At 38.8% G+C, this 18153-nt stretch overlaps 1 protein-coding gene across 1 annotated transcript; it reads left to right on the top strand.

The window, feature by feature from the left end:
- The first annotated feature begins 3904 nt into the window (after positions 1-3904).
- Positions 3905-14006, top strand: pou1f1 (POU class 1 homeobox 1). The gene is given in 8 exon segments (XM_052014326.1): positions 3905-3960; positions 5888-5981; positions 8191-8431; positions 10352-10360; positions 10758-10927; positions 13101-13141; positions 13794-13939; positions 13942-14006. Coding segments are annotated over 8 exon segments (810 nt in total). The 5' UTR covers positions 3905-3916.
- Positions 14007-18153: the final 4147 nt, after the last annotated feature.

Genomic DNA, 18153 nt, shown 5'->3' with positions numbered 1-18153 from the left:
GGGAGATTGAACACAGCTGAATGAACTGCCTTGGCTCACTTGGTAGTAATCTTGATATAGAGTTAGATATTATGGTTCCTAGCCTCACATCAGAGACTTTGAAACCACAAAAACTAAACTGACACTTCAGAGCCAAAAACTTCACCTGTCAGTTTAGGTCAAGTGGGTGCAAAAAAAAATCCCAAGGCACTATTTGAAGCAGGAATCATTTTTTTTTTCCTGAAATTATCCTGCTTATAGAATCCCACCATGCCCAGAATGACCAATTACTGTGTAATGTAACAATTGTAACACTTTCAAAAAGCTACTTATGTGGCTGTTCCCCACCTTAGGATCCCCAAGGCAGTATAATGTGCTCTGTAAAGGAAAGGTAATTCATTTCCCTTTTGATCATATATAAATATTGCAATAAATACCTCATTCATCCTGCAATAGAGAAACACATCGCGAAATTACATGATGAGCACTTCAACTTTGTTCCCCAGTAGAGTTTTAGGTTTAGTCTTGTGTTTTTATACTACTTTTTCCATTCCAACCTTAAATCTCCTGGGATTCAATTTTCATAACTCAAATGTTTTCACACTTATAGCTGAGTTAACTACCATAAACTGAGTTAGCTTCTCCTAATCTTGTCACTTATTCCCGCATTTGAGTTATAATTTTAGTTTCATTCAAAACTGCTAAGTTGTGGAGACTGTTGATAAAATATAGTTTAGAATTTATACCCAATGTTAGAAATTGTTTTCTTTCAGAGAGTCGTGAATCTTTGGTAGAACCAGAATCTTTGAATATTTTATGGTAAGAGGTAGAATGATACTTAAAAAGCAAGACACGGATGCAGAGCTGAGACCATAATGAGATCAGCTGTGATCTTATTAAGTGGTGGAGCAGGCTTGAGAAGTCAAGTGGCCAACTCCTTCTCCTAATTGTACATTCATATGTGAAGCTAGACCTCAAACCACAAACAAAGTGTTCATGGAAGGACTATAATGATGGAAGTGAAGCAGCAAAGAGAAGAGGAGGCCCATGATTGGACTGGAGGCCCAGGACTAGTGGTGTTCCCCAGGGGTCAGTGCTAGTTCCATTGCTATTTGTCATCTATATCAATGATTTGGATGAGAATGTACAAGACATGGGTAATAAGTTTACAATTGACACCAGGTGGTGTTGTTGACAGTGAAGGTGGTTATCAGGATTTACAGTGAGATCTGATCAGCTGGGTAAGTGGGCTGAGGAATGGCAAATGAAGTTTAATTCAGATAAGTGTGGAGGCATTGCATTTTGGGAAGACAAATGAGGATAGGACTTTCGCAGTGATTGGTAGGGCTCTGGGGAGGCTAAAGAACAGAGGGACCTCGGAGTACAAGTACATGGTTCCCTGAAAGTGGTGTTGCAGGTAGGCAGGGTGATGAAGAAGGCTTTTGGCGTGCTGGCCTTTACCAGTATAGAAGTTGGGATGTTATGTTGCAGTTGTACAAGACATAGGTGAGGCCACATTTGGAATATTGTGTTCAGTTTAGGTCACACTGCTATAGGAAAATGCCATTAAGCTGGAAAGAGTGCAGAAAATATTTACAAGGATGTTGCCAGGACTCAATGGACTGGAGTTACAGAGAGAGGTTGAGCAGGCTAGGACTTATTCATTGGAGCATAGGAGACTGAGGGGTGATCTTATAGAGGTGTATAAAATCATGAGAGGCATAGATAGGGTGAATGAGCACAGTTTTTTTTCCCCAGGGTTGGAAATAACTAGAGGGCATTGGCTTAAGGTGAGAGGGGGAGAGATTTAACAGGAACCAGAGGGGCAACTTTTTCATCCAGAGGGTGGTCAGTATATGGAATGAGCTACCAGAGCAAGTAGTTGAGGCAGGTACATTAACATTTAAAAGGTACTTAAATGGATAGTAAAGGTTTAGAGTGATATGGGCCAAACACAGGCAAATGGAACTAGCTTAGATAGGAATCTTGGTCAGCATGGACCAGTTGGGCTGAAGGGCCTGTTTCCATGCTGTATGACCCGCTGACTCTATGACGCTATGACTGGGAAGGGAATTCCAGAAACCTAGGGATACGTGCAGAATATGAAAAACGGAGATCCCAATCAAATAATAAGTACACAGCACCCAGAGTATCAGCTTTACAAAACAAAAAGAAAAAAAAACTACAGATGCTGGAAATGTGACGTAAATACACAATCAGAAATACATATCAGGTCAGGCAGCATCCACAGAGAAAGAAATAGAGGCAACGTTTCAGTTCAATGACCTATCCTCACGTTGATGACTGTTCTGGTGAAAGGTCATCAACCTGAAACACTAATCCTAGACGTGAGGAGCCGAGTGATCTCAGCGGGTATATCTCTTTCTAATTAAGAAACGTTGGAGCGACAAGTGAATTTGCAGGTAAGAGTTTGTAAACTAGCGGTGAAAGTTTTTCAACATATTTCTGTTCCTTTAAAAACCGAATTGATTAAATTCTGATTACGAAACAAGAAGATTTAACACGGGCGCCGACAAACTTTTTCCATTTGTGCAGAATCATAATCCAGCATTTTCCCCCTTTAAAACCATTGAATTAGATTGAACACCACAATTATGTGCCCGATGCACCACTGATAGAAAAACTTCGCACTGTACTCCGGAAAGATAAGCAGGTTTAGCTGGAAGAACAGTTCCAGGGCTGAATCTCCTTGATTGTTTCACATTAAATTGAGACTTGCTACTCTTAAATATGTAGTGATAAATTAACGCTGTTCAGGCTAATTCTGTTACAATTTTTAGTCCTTCGGCACCAATGCATAGCCAATTTATCTTCTCAGAGTGACAAAAGCGGCAGTCGAATCAGGAATTCGGATTCCAACCTGTCTGGATTTGTTCAAATGAGCCGGAAGCTTTCAATTATTTTACAATTATTTTAATGTTAGGAAATAAGTAAGATCACTCTGCTCTCTCCAACATCAAAACGATGGGTACGGTATTGGGAAATAATACGGTGCTGTGGACCGCGGTGCAAGCTACTTGCAGTGCAGCGGATGTCACACCTTCCAGTGCACATTGAACTGCACAACCCCCAGTCCCTACCTGTGGTCTTTCAGCGACAACCACGAAAGTATCTGCAAGATGAATTTTAATCGTACATTAATACCATTAGTTTTCACAAGTGAAATTGTTGATCTGTCCCACAAGTTTATTTCAAAGCGATCAACTAGACGGGTAGCAGTTATGAGGAATAGAAAATCATTTCCAAATATAACATTTGCAGAATAAAATTGTTCGTCGAGTAGAAGCAGCAAAATAAGCGGGTTTTTAAACATGCGCAATTTTTGACCTATGACCCACTTTTGACCCACTCCCCGCGTCCAGTGACGCTGTTTCCAGGGGGAAACAGAATTACAAACATCATCTGAAGATTTTCGCAATATCATCAAGAAATATGTTTTTTTTATCATTGAAAAGAGGGGGACCATTCAATTTGATTGACTAAACCGTACGCCAGTCGCCGGATTTCCAGTGGTGTTTATTTCCCTCGTTAATTGCAGGCACAGTGTCGAGTTTCTTCTCCTTCCTGATTAGATGCTGGTAGCAGATTAGGAGGGTGGGGCAGTAATATCCAGAGAAAGCCCATTAAAATGAATGAAGAGGTGGAATTGCCTTATAAATACCAGCACGCGACTGGCGTGCGCAATCCTGGCGCCGCGCAAACCCTCGGCAACCCTGTATATGTAGATGTGCTGGTGGTGCCCATCATAGGAACCATCTGGTCTCAGCAAATGAGAAAGAAGGTAAAACATGACAGATCGGCTAAGAGAAGGCATTTTAAAATTATTTATTTGAATAATGAATGTTGGAGGGTGACAATTTAAAATGTGAATTCTTTTGCAGCTTTTACCTTCGGAGACTCTTCGCTGCCTCTGACAATGCACCATTCAAGTGCTGCCGAGTGCCTCGCAGGATCCAACCAGGGGATCAATGTGGTTTTCAACAGGTAACTGACAAAAAAGTAATCTTTGTTCTCCTTCAAAGTTTACGTGTCTTATTCAATTACACTATAGGTTACAAAGAGAATAAATATTAAGAGTATATGGGATAAATGAGCAGAGCCGGGGACGCTGATCAAAGCACTGTGCTCAAGTAGACACACTGGCGTAGAGGTGAAGAAGTGCCATCAAATTTTAGGCACTGTAAGAATGTGAAACCACTACCAAATAATGTGCTGCTTACATCTGCGCTGTACATTCTAACATGAAAGTAAATATCCCAAACAGCTTCGCCCAGCAATAATGTGACGAGATGCTTTAAACTAATGGCTTAGTAACAGGGACGACAAAAGTCTTGGTTAAAACTGGGATTTTAAGGTGGGTCTCCTCAGAAAGTGGAATACGAAAGGCAAACCATCAACAATAGTTGATGGAACAAGGGAGCAGAGCCAGGAGAGCGGGAAATTCAATGCAAATTACAGAGCTGAAAATGAAACTGAACAATTTGCCCACGAATGGGTTTAGATACAAGAATTGTGTTCACCTATTGACAGATGAACTAAAGTTGATTTATAAATAATACAAGACTCGAAGCTCATTGCAAGTGGCACAATTCTGTAAAACGTCACTTACAGAAAGCGATCTTATTGGTGTTTAACTAGGACATCAGATCGCGGTTTAAAACAGAATATGCAAAGTGAGGCCTCCTTTGTCGACTGTAACCTCTGTTACATGCCAACCGAGCTCATTTAGGACATTCTCGTCTCTGGGTCAGAAATGTATGGGTTCGTTTCATTCCAAAAATTTGGGTGGACACTCTAGTGCAGTATACATACTGCGGCAGTGTCATCACCTTCCTCCCACGACTTAAGGCAACACTTCAAAAGTTTATCCCTGGCGTCCAGGACAATTTTATCCCCCTTCCGCATGCGCCAACAGGTAAGTTGGTCATTTTGTGAGATCCTACTGTGGGCCAATTGGCTACGTTACATCGGACATCGCAGCAGTGATCACATTTAAAAGTGCTTCTGCTGCTGTGAAGTACTTTGAAGGAGCTGTATAATTCCACATCCATTTTGATGAAGCTCCACTGCACACACATTATGGAAGATTCCACCGTGTAGCATCTGGTAAAATCGTACAGCAATCCTCATTATTGGGTTTGTTATTCTGCGACAAGCCTTGAGCAAATGAAACGTTCATCGAATAAGTCTTACAAAGGTTCAAATTTTAGTTGTTAACAGGCGTGGAGAGAGCACTGCTTGGAAAAAAAATATAAACCATACTGGTAGTGGGAAAAAAAACACCCAGTTCACGAATTCGAATTTTCAACATCTCTCCGCCAGTTGTATATCTATTTATAATATATATTTTAAGTCAGTGTACATAAAATCGTGTTAATTGTCTTTTATGCAGATTTTTTTATTCTTAAAGATGCAAAAGTGGGGAAAACATTTTATAGCTACACAGTACAAAGTCGCTGTATATTCCTATCACTAGATATTTGGGGAAAATATTAGCACAAATGCCAAAACTCTTTCAGTTAGTCACTTGTCATAATTATTGATTTAGAGTTCCGTTCAAAGAACATTTTTCATTCCAAGTAAATGCGCTGTGTGTTGATTACATGATGCAGTTCCATTAATTTTAAAACGAACAAAATTCTGAAATAACTTGAAATTTTGCATAGTTCATTGTAAAATAACAAATTGTTCTTTTTAATGAAGTGAAGTGGGAGAAGATAGAGAGGACTATTTGAGTCTCAAATTGCAGTATCTAATTTCCACTATTTTATTTGTAAATATTACTAAATTAAGTTTTGCATACGTTGTGCACTTTCTAACTAGTCCCGTCGGTTTTATCTTCGATACAACCACTGTTAACAGCTAAATGTTCCCTTGTGCACCTCCCCGCTGGATCTCTGGCCAATACATCCGCCGGACGTCATTACTCCATGCCACCTTGTCATTATGGGAACCAACAATCCCCTTATGGGGTAAGACAGGTGAGGCGAATATACGTTTCTCGCTGTTGTTATTACAATTCCTAATAAGTTTCTGTTTCTGGAGTGAATTATATAAGCGCCGTTTAGATGTAATAGTCTTCAGTGTGGCTTTGCATTCGATCGTGAATGGCTACCTCAGTCACAACACAAATATACTGTACTTTCACGAGTTAGTTAAGCAAGTGCGCCTCTTCTGATTTAAAATCCGTCAATCTGTTGAATCTGTGCATCCACCACTCCCAAATATCTCCACACTTATAAGGTTTTTTGACCCGCTTCACAGCCGGAGGCTGGAAGTGCTGTGGAACGCCATGTGGTTGTGGGAGAAACACAGGAGGCAAAGATGCATTGATTTACAGGTTTGTTTTAAAAAATCTTGACAAGAAGAGCACAATGAATGGATACGGGGGTGGGGCGGACGGGAGAAGAACTCCTTCTACCCATATGTCAGAGTAGCGGCGGTGTGAGGAGGTTGGGGCACTAATAATGGGAACGGTTTGATGGCAGTCTCTCAGATTCTGCAGTCCGTTTCAATTCCCCCATCAGCTAGGATATTGCTGCTGTCCTCAACCAGCATTGAAGTAGTGGACGATGAGTATTGTATTTCTCTAAGAATGGAGAAGTGGTTGAATGAACCTAATTCGCACTGAAATCAAATGACTGAAATGCTAAGAAGTACCGCTTAAGCTACAGTGACTTTATTCCGAAAGTTATATTCATCGACTCTTTTTTTCTGATAAAAGGAACTGCACTATTAACTTCCCAGTCGCCGTATTCCAAGGTAAAATGGTGCATAAATGCGTCGAATATAACATTTATTTCACTGGTGCCAGCTTGTAATTGATTCCGGCAGCAGAATTTCTAATGCCAGGTAGGCACAGTCAAGAAGTTCCGCGTGGAAGATAAACCTATTTCCCAACTTTGACAGAAATTCAGAACACATGGGCACTTTTTTTTCGGGTCACCAGTTCAAGAGGAGTAGCAACGAATGTAATCCGAGGACAGACCCGTTGCCTGTCATGTTACAGAAATTGTAAGCAATTACAGTATGCTCTCTGAACCCTTTAACGTCTAAATAATGACCACTTCAATCCAGCTAACTTCCTGTTTATTTGAATATATTAAAATTAATATTTTATCTACAGTTCTAAAGATAATTATGTTTTGAATTTCCAAAAAATACGAACGAGTTAAAATCAATTCATGATATGAACAAGGTATTAATTTTTGCGAGGTGTCGGTTTCTTGCAGTCAAATTTAAACCACCTGGAAAGTATACCACAGTATCAATGAGTATCAACGTTTATCAATTTAAATTCTGCTCCGAATTGAAAGGAAGTCGCATGAAATCGATTTTTTGAACTAAAAGTCGTGTTGAAACTTTAATCAGTGTCGATAACCAATAGGGAAAGATAAGATGAAGGGAATTAAAGAAACGAGTGAACGGGCGAGGGAAGGAGAATTCAGATGAAAATTGGGAAAGAGTAGAACTGTCAGAGAGGGGTGGGCAATGGCACACAATGGTTAACACAATACATAGGTTGGTGGTAAAATGCTAAGCGAAGTGGCAGATAAAGCTGGCCAAAATATTAGTGAGCTGTAATTTAGCATAGAGAGGAGTAAACACCTGTAGTCATTGCACCTCTTCCTGTCTGATACTCATCATCCCATTATAAATACAAAGTTAAAGGGGATATTTCTATAGATATATGGGAGACCTGAAGTATTTAATAAATAGTTCCGGATAAGGCTATATAATCTACATAAGCTTAATATGTATATTCTCTCCAAAAATACTCGTTTAATACATTTAAGAATAAAAGATTTAACGTTCCTTGCTTCATAGATGAAGTCCCATCTCAAGGTTAATCATTTGTTCTGCGATTTTTTTCTGCGGAGTCTCTGGTATTTCGGCATACTGGGAAACCTAGTGAGTTTCATGGAAATATTTTTATCCTAAATAAGTTGTGAGACTTCTAAAAGCAAACGAATAACTCCACTAATATTGTAGAATTTCGCGAATTCCATTCAAACGATAAACTTTATGGAGAATGCATAGCAGCTAACTGGCACGTCTAAGGGCTAAAATTATTGTGTAAATCCTGTACCTGTATGAATAACGTGTTTTCCAGCTTCGCGCACACAGTAAGTTATTTCCGTTTCATGGTGTGCTTTTAACAACCTGGTGGCACTGCCTCTATGCATGTAGGTGGCCTTTGCTCCTTGTCTGTATAAGCTGCCCGACCATACGCTGAGCACCTCTTCGTGTAACCTGGGCCATGGATTTACTCCCCTACATCAGCCAGTCCTATGCGAAGAATCCATTGCAGTTGACTTCAAACAGGAGTTCCGAAAGAAGAATAAAACCGCCGAGGACCCCGTTGCTGTGGATTCGCCAGAAATCAAAGACCTGGAGATGTTTGCAAATCAATTTAAGTTAAGAGAATAAAGTTAGGTAAATAATGGACTTGTTAATTATGCGATAATTTTGTTAGCTAAACGATGCGGATACTATGGCTCAAATGGTCTCCCTTTGCTGCGATAAAATCAACATTTTGAAACATAAAGATTAGAGATATATTACAGTTCAGAGTTGAATATAGTTCAGAGTTAGTATGGACTGAAATTCTTTACAAGAATGTGTTAACAAAACTTTGGGAGTTTCCAAGGGTAAATCAAATATAGAAATATCGAAGGTTCTGTTTGAAAACTCTCTCCAAATGTCGGTGAACTTTGTTGTTCACGTTTTGATTTAGAGTTTGAAAGAATGCGCTTTGAAATAAAAACGTGTGCTCTGTGGATAGGAGGACACTATTGACGGCATTTATCAGATTCAACTTTTTTGAAGATCAGAGTTTATATTTCTAATCCTTAGATAATTTAGTTCCCAAGTAGTTTATATTGAATCAGTGACACATTGCACGTAAACAATATAACACAGTAATGCACACGAGGAAGATCCATTAGTACAGACAGCAGGATTTTGATGCTTAACATTGTAACTTTATTAATTTACCACAACTTAACACAAGTAATGTTTGTGCTCGGTAATAAGGGAGGTTAGACTCTCGTTTCTATTTGCAAAAGTGTAAACATTTTATTCACAATTCATTCGACAAGACAAGATTACAAAGTTTTATTGTATTACAACGTGACAAGATTACAATGTTTTATTTCCGGACGTTAAAAGAGATGTAAATATATCTCTCTTAGTTTTATAATGTTAAGTTTTTAACGTAAAAGGGGAAATAAACGTGAAATGGTAATAATGGAGCATGGATTTGTGGTTCAAAGATGAGATATATTGCACTTTTAATCACGGATTAAAAGTCTGGAGTACATTTTAACTCGCGCTGCTAGAGCCGACACAGTAGTGCCCTGAAAATGATGGAGAGCTGGGGCTGGGTAAAGCGGCAGAGAAGGCTACTGCTCCACCCTGACATGAAAACCAGGCTTTTCTGCAGTGTGTACAACTCAAGCGAAGATGTAGATCATCGACTTCAAATGTTAACTCTGTTTTTCTCTTCACAGATGACGCTGGATCTGCTGAGCTTTTCAGCATTTCCCGTTTTTATTTCAGAATTCCAGCACCAGCAATATTTTGCTTTTAGATTAGATTTTAATCCCGTTTAAACAATAGGATTGAAAACACCCACGCAATGTATTAGGAATATCCTTCGTTAAATTAGTCAGATGAAGTATCCTGGTGCTGGAATGTTAAACCCGTGTCTTTCGTCACACACACTGCTTGACCTACTGAACTCTTTCAGCATTTTATTTTAATTCCAATTATTTAAACAAATCTAATCCATTTCCTATGATCACACAACAGAAAAATATCCATCAATTGATAGCATTTGGTTAAAAAGACCTTGAAGTTGGAAGAGGGAACAGGATTCCAAAACTTGGGTGGGCAGAAGAATCCTATTTATCAGCATCAGAATCTCCTTTCCACCATTTAAATATAAGAATCGCAATATTGATCCCAGGACCTCTAGTACTATTGTTGGAACACATTGGTATAACAAGCCTAAAGTGGTCCTTGCAATCCTCAGTTACTTTGGACCATAGTAAGTAATAGGGGAGAATGAATGAAACTTGAGGTGGCACAGTAACACAGCTGGTAGACCTGCTGCCTCACAGCTCCAGCACCCCAGGTCCAATCATGCTTTATGGGTAGAGTCTGCACATTCTCCATGCAACTGCATGAGTTTTGCACTGGTGTTCCTTTTCTTCCCACTTCCAAAAGACAAGCAGATGGGTAGGTTAATCAGACACTGCAAATTGCCCCTTGAGTGTAAATGAGTGGTGGCATCTGTGGGGAAGTTGATGTCAATGTGGGGAGACAAATGGGATTGGTGTAGGATTAGTTAAAATGGGTGCTTAATGGCCAAATGACCTGTTTCTGTGCTGGATGACCAATGTCTGGTTGTGATCTTACAGCTTATTTGCCATTTTCATGTAACTAAATTCAAGCACAAAATGTACACAAACTTTCTGTTGTTTATATATCCAGTTCCCTAATTGTAAATTAAGCCAAGAATAAAATCAACAAGATCCTTAACTATGTAATAAAGATGTGCCACTTCATTGCTGTGTGGAAATGTGCAAATTAGAAATTAACCAGCTTCAGTTATTTGCAACCGGCTTAATTTCAAGGACAGTTAACTTTCACAGTTCCAAAGGGGAGCATGCAAATCTATTGGTTATACTGTCTTGCCTTGATAAACAATTTCCCTTGAGGCTACCATCAGTTTTCTTCCTTTCTCACCACAGGTTACACCCAGACAAATGTTGGAGAGGCTCTTGCTGCAGTGCACGGCTCAGAATTTAGCCAAACAACAATTTGTCGCTTTGAAAATTTACAGTTAAGTTTTAAAAATGCTTGCAAACTTAAATCAATCCTTTCCAAATGGTTAGATGAAGCAGAACAAAACAGGAGGTATGTATCTGTCAATCTTTACCATCATGTTCAATTGTAACAATTACTTCTGTTAATCAATAATTGAAAAATTATGAAGTTTTATTTGGACATGCCACAGATCCAACTGGTTTGTATTAATATATATGCTCTAGATCAGTCTTCTTAGAAACTTATTTCAACTCCCCCATCAATAATTCTCTATCCCTGTTAACTGCTAGTACATATGTAGTTTCCTCCTTACTTCAATTAAGCCCTGTGTTAGTAAGTTCCACATCCAAACAATTGTCAGGCAAGAACATTCTTCCTTGAATTTCTTATTGGGTCAACATAAATCAAGTAATTATGATCCATAGCTTAGATCTCTACATAATATAATGAAATGAGCAATGTTTGGTCTTCAAATGTTAGTTCAAATAAAGCTCATTCTTGTGAGGAAAAAGGTGTCCAAAGCTCGTACTTCTGGATGATAGGAATAAAATAAAAAGATTTAAGGTGATACCATATGCAGAGTTTAGCAGAAACTTTGGGAGAATAGCAAACATAGGAAGGAATTGCAAAAGAATACGAGGAAAAAGATGAGGGGAAGATTGTTTAAAAACAACATTTATACTAGTAATCAACAACATCACATCGAACTCGCAGCAAGAATACTTGTGCACATTTGTGGCCTCCATTTTATATAAAGAATATGGAGTTACTGGAGAGTGCAAAAATAGCTACAAAAAGTAGTACAGAATTGAAGGTGCTTTTAACAAGGTCCTCAATGCTAAGAATTCAAAAATGGTTAAGTGATAAATTTGTGATAAAGGGGAAAAAATGTGGTTATGTAGATTTAACATGATGGTGGGTATAATTAACAATCCTTCATGTAACTGAGGTGTACAAATGTATACAGTACCTTTAATACAGAAAAAGTCTTAAGGTACTTTAAAGGACTGTTATCTGAGAAGGTCATTTTATGAAGCAACTGTAAGTTTACTGCAATAACTTAATCAAATAGTTTTCAAAGAGAACTGAAATGAATGCAAATTGTATTCCATTACTGTTTATTTCCACACAGCTTTAAATAATGAAAGAGCAGTTCAAGAGAGGATGAGGGAATTCCTGAGAACAGGGCTACCAATTCTGGGATGATCAAGACACCAAAATTTGGAGGATTGGGGGTTATCGAACATTCAATGAAGAGTCCATTATGAAAGATCATTATTGCAGCAGAGGATTATTAAAAATCAGACCAAGAATGAGCCATTCAGCCCTCACACCTGGCCCACCATTCAGTTCAACATTACTGCTCTTTATCTAGTCTCCAATTACCAACTTCATTGTTGCTCAAAAATTCCATCTCATTTTCAGAATGTTCAACTGACCCACTCTGAAGAGAATTCTGGGGAACAAAACTCTATCCTTTGGATGAAGTCTTTCCCTGCATTACTTGCTGAATGATCGAGTTCTAATTTTAATGCTATGGACCACTAGTGAAAATAGTTTCTCCCTACTCCAAGAAATACTTGAGTTATCATATCCATTAAATTTCAGTCCTCAAGGGAATATAAGTAGTCTTTGTAAACTGTCTTGATAATTTAATCCTTGTAGGCCAGGTATTATTCTGGTGAATCTGTACTACACTTGCTCTAAGACTAATGTAAACTTCCAAGGCACACTCCCCAAAAACTGAACATGGGACTCTCTTACAGCATATTATTTGTTGGTTTCTGTTTAATGATTTGAAAATATAGTAATAAAATATCATTAATTGGAATGACTACTGTACTTGGAGTTGGATCTGTTTTATTGCAATAACTTAATCAAATTGTTTTCAAAAAGGAGAACTGACAGCACAGTAGCATAGTGGTTAGCACAATGCTTTACAGCATCAGCGACCCGGGTTCAAATCCGGCCACTGTCTGTAAGGAGTTTGTTCTGCCCCGTGTCTGTGTGGATTTCCTCCGGGTGCTCCGGTTTTCTCCCACATTCCAAAGACGTACAGGTTAGGAAGTTATGGGCATGCCATGTTGGCACCGGAAGTGTGGCAACACTTGCGGGCTGCCCCCAAAAATCACTATGCAAAAGATGTATTTCACTGTGTTTTGATGTACGTGTGACTAATAAAGATCTTATCTAAGTTCATGCAAATTAATGCAAATTGTATTCCATTACTGTTTATTTCCACACAGCTTTAAATAATGAGAGAGCAGGAAACAAATGAAAGGAAAAGAAAGCGAAGAACTACAATCAGGTGAGCTTGACAACCATGGTTAAATATACAAGAATAAGTGTATGTTTCCTGCATAGCAGTAATAGGTTCACCTCCAAATACACGACCAGGATTATCATCTTCCTGAAATTATGTCCTGTCCATGAAAAGTTAGTGACTCTAATAAATTTAGGATCTTTTCTAATGGGGCAAGATTGTAAATTCAGTAGAAATAAACTTTTACACCATTTACGATAGAAAGATAGCAAATTTCCTATTCATTGTGACAATTGGCAAAACTAGTATTGTACATTTAGGAAACTGGGAAATTGATAGTTTGGTTAACAATTCCCATAAAAATCTAAAATTTACAGAAAGCATTATGTCTATGACAAATATTAATTACAGATGCAATTTCCAAACATGCAAGTTGAGAAAAATTCCTAAAGAAAGCCATTATTTGCAAAGCCACTGAAATATATGCTTGGATTTTATCTTTCAGCCATTGTATTTTGTTCTATACAACATGCACTCTGAATGTTTTCCAGTACAGAAACGCACAAATTCACAAAGGGCAAATTAACACTTCTACCTCACAGGAAATTGCCAAGAGCAAAGTGTAGGAAATGGTTTAGTAAATCACACAGAAAGCAAAGGTTGAATTAATTGCATAAATTTGCTTTTGTATCATCAGCATGCTAGCGAAAGAAACACTGGAGACACATTTTGGACATCAAAGTAAACCATCCTCACAGGAGATCATGCAAATGGCAGAAAGTCTAAACCTGGAGAAAGAAGTCATAAGAGTCTGGTTCTGTAACCGCCGGCAAAGGGAGAAACGTGTAAAACAAACCTGCACTACAATTCATTTTGTTTTTCCTTCAAAGAACACCTTGATTGTAGATAGAACCCAATTTTTTTTCCCTACGCTTTTAAGCTTTAAAAAAAGTAAAATATCCAAGAAATTATGGATTAACAAGATTACTACAGTTTCCCCAGAACCTTTGATTTATTCCTATAGATCACAATTTATGCCATGTCTTGTATTTGTAGACTTTCAGCTCTGCCAAGTACCTCACCTACTTACCCACTGTTCATATAGCAAACCATTCCGAATGCTGGTGATCTATTTCATTTGCTTAGGTGGGAAAAAACAATATTATAGCAGAACTAGAGTCTGTGCTCAGCCGCCATACACGCATTAGTGGTTCCCAAGCATAAACATTGGCACAGAACACAAACTGTATAAATTGCAGTAATACTACCACCATCTTAATTGATTGGAAGTCTAAAAATCTTTTGCTGTGCACAGCTCTCCTACAAATGCCTTCCTATTTAAAACCAGATCATTTCTATGCCAATTTATCTTATTGTATCTGGTCTTTGTTTAAATATTTTCTCTCTCAACATATTGTAGCGTCTTTAGCCAGTTAAATGAGGTAATTTTTAAAAATGCTGTTAGATCCATTTCTGAAAATATTGATAACAACACAAACCATATTGATGAATTTCAGTACTTTATTACATTTTATTTTAACTTGAGGGGAAAACAGCAGTATTCCAAGTATAAATGGAGAGAAATTATATGCTAATATGAGCAATGATAATACAAGTTGAGGAAATTGGTCTATACTGTACATTAAATTAAAATTAATGAAAGAATGTCTATTTATTAAACTATTTTACAGGCTATATTTATACCTTCAAAAATCTGAAAGCTTAGTTGTCACTTTTGAGATGCACTTGCATGTCATTTTATTAATGCAATTTTGATAATGGTTATAGTGCATTTCCAAATGAAAGATGACCCGTAAAGTTCTTCATTAAATGTCAAATTCTGTACTTTAATGTCAACTACTACACAGCATCACAGCAATGTTTATGCATTACAAAAAAAAGGGAATGGAGAAATAGATCATAGAACAGTACAGCACAGGAACAGGCCCTTCGGCCTGCAATGTCTGTGCTGACCATGATGCCAATCCAAACTAATCCCATCTGCCTGCACATGGTCTATATCTATCCATTCTCTGCCTGTTCCTGAGTCTGTCTAAATGCCTCTTAAGTATTGCTATTGTATCTGCTTCCACCACTTCCACTGACAGTGCATTCCAGGCACCTACCACTCTCTGTGTAAAAAAAATGCCTCGTGAATCTCCTTTAAACTTCCCTCCCTCTCACTTAAAGCTAGGCCCTCTCGTATTTGACATTTCCATCCTGGGAAAAAAATTCTATCTACTCTGTCTCAATTTTTTTAATGCTTTTATCAGGTGGCCCTCAGCCTCTGACGCTCCAGAGAAAACAATCCAAGTTTGTCCATCCTTCCTTATAGTTAATTCTCTTTAATCCAGGCAACATACTGGTGAATCTCTTCTGTACTGTCTCCGAAACCTCCATATTCTCCCCTAATGTGGCAATCAGAACTGCACAAACTCCACAAACGGCACAACTCCAAATGTGACCTAACCAAAGTTTTATACCACTGCAACATAACTGTGTGACTTTTATACACACTGACCAATGAAGGCAAGTATGCTGTATGCCTTCCGTATCACCCTATTCATTGTGTTGCCACTTTCAGGGAACTATGAATTTCACAAGATCACAAGACAAAGGAGCACAAGTAGGCCATTCGGCCCATCGAGTCTGCTCCATGAGCTAAACTAATACTATTCCTATCTAGCCCCAATTTCCAGCTTTATCCCCATATCCCTTGATACCTTGACTAATTAGATGCCTATCAATCTCCTCCTTAAACGCCCCCAATGATTCAGCCTCCACAGCTGTACGTGGCAAAGAATTCCATAATTTCACTACCCTCTGGCTAAAGAAATTTCTCCTCATTTCTGTTTTAAACAGGTACCCTCTAATTCTAAGATTGTGCCCTCTAGTCCTGGACTCACCCACCAGGGGAAACAGCTTAACCACATCTACTCTGTCCAGTCCTTTCAACATTCTAAATGTTTCTATGAGGTCCCCTCTCATTCTTCTGTACTCCAGTGAGTACAGTCCAAGAGCTGACAAACACTCATCATAAGTAAGCCTTTTCATTCCAGGAATCATCCTCGTAAATCTTTTCTGAACCCTCTCCAACATCAATACATCCCTCCTAAGATAAGGGGCCCAAAACTGCATAGTATTCCAAACGAGGCCTCAACAGTGCCCCATAGAGCCTCATCAACACTTCCTTCCTTTTATACTTCATACCTCTCGAAATGAATGCTAACATAGCATTCACTTTCTTTACCACTGATCCAACCTGGTGGTTAACCTTTAAGGTATCCTGCACGAGTACCCCCAAGTCCCTTTGTACTTCTGTACTTTGAATTTTCTCCCCTTCTAGATAATAATCTGCCCATTTATTTCTTTTTCCAAAGTGTACAATAGCACATTTCTCAAAATTGAATCTCATCTGCCATTTCCTTGCCCATTCTCCTAAACTATCTAAGTCTTTCTGCAACCTTCCTATTCCTTCAATACTACCTACTCCTCCATCTATCTTGGTGTCGTCTGCAAACTTTGCCACAAAACCATTTACTCCATAATCCAAATCATTAATGTACAAAGTAAAAAGTGGCCCCAATACCAACCCCTGCAGAACACCACTAGTAACCAGTAGCCAACCAGAACAAGATCCCTTTATTCCCACCTTTTGCTTTCTACCTACCAGCCAATGCTTTGCCCATTCCAATATCCTACCTGTAATTCCATGAGCTCTCATCTTGTTAATCAGCCTCTCGTGCAGGACCTTGTCCAAGGCCTTTTGTAAGTCTAAATACACAACATCTCCCTTATCCACCCTACCTGAGATTTCCTCAAAAAACTCCAATAGGTTGGTCAGGCAGGATCTTCCCTTCATGAAACCATGCTGGCTTGGGCCTATCTTGCCTTGCACCTCTAAGTATTCCATAACCTCATCCTTGAGGATCAATTCCAATAACTTTCCCACCACCGATGTCAGACTAATAGGTCTGTAATTTCCTTTATGCTGCCTCCCACCCTTCTTATACAGCGGAACTACATTTGCAACCTTCCAGTCCTCCGGAACCATGCTGGAGTCTGTTGATTCCTGGAAAATTATCACCAATGCCTCCACAATCTCTGAAGTCACCTCCTTCAGAACCCGGGGGTGCACCTCATCCGGTCCGGGAGATTTATCTGTCTTTAGTCCATTTAGCTTCCCGAGCACCTTCTCTCTAGTAATCTTAACTGAATTCAGTTCTATCCCGAGACCCCTGACTATCCAGTATATTGCTGATGTCCTCCACAGTGAAGACCGATGCAAAATACTCATTTAGTTCCTCTGCCATCTCTTTGTTATCCATTATAATCTCTCCCGCACCATTTTCAATTGGTCCTATATCAACCCGTGTCTCTCTTTACTCTTCATATATTTAAAAAAACTCTTGGTATCTTTTTGAATGTTATCTTCCAACTTCCTTTCATAATTCATCTTTTCTTTCCTAATGACCTTCTTAGTTTCTTCCTGTAAGTTTTTAAAAGTTTCCCAGTCTTCTGTTTTCCCACTAATTTTTGCTTCCTTGTATGCCCCCCTTTTGCTTTTATTTTAGCCTTCACCTCACTCGTTATCCACATGTGCCATTTTTCCATTCATAACCTTTTTTCTTGGAATATATCTATCCTGCATTTTCCTTATTTCTTGTAGAAATTCTCTGCCATCCCTCCAACTAGCTTACTTTTCCAATCAATTTGGGCCAGTTCGTCTCGTGCCACTGCAATTTCCTTTGTTCCACTGAAATATTGACACATCTGATATCAGCTTCTCCTTTTCAGATATGAAACTGAACTCAATCATATTGTGATCACTAGTTCCTAATGGTTCCTTTACCTTTAGTTCCCTAATCATCTCCAGTTCGTTACACAGCACCCAATCCAAAACAGCCGATCCCCTGGTGGGCTCATCAACAAGTTGCTCCAAAAACCCATCCTGTAGACACTCCACAAACTCGCTCTCCTGAGATCCACTGCCCTCCTGGCTTTCCCAATCCACCTTCATGTTAAAATCCCCCATAATTATCTTGACGTCGTCACTC

Source organism: Pristis pectinata, chromosome 4 (assembly GCF_009764475.1).
Source record: "Pristis pectinata isolate sPriPec2 chromosome 4, sPriPec2.1.pri, whole genome shotgun sequence".
Lineage (NCBI taxonomy): Eukaryota > Metazoa > Chordata > Chondrichthyes > Rhinopristiformes > Pristidae > Pristis > Pristis pectinata.
Note: the sequence above shows the minus strand (reverse complement) of the source record. Positions and strands in the feature narration are given on the sequence as shown.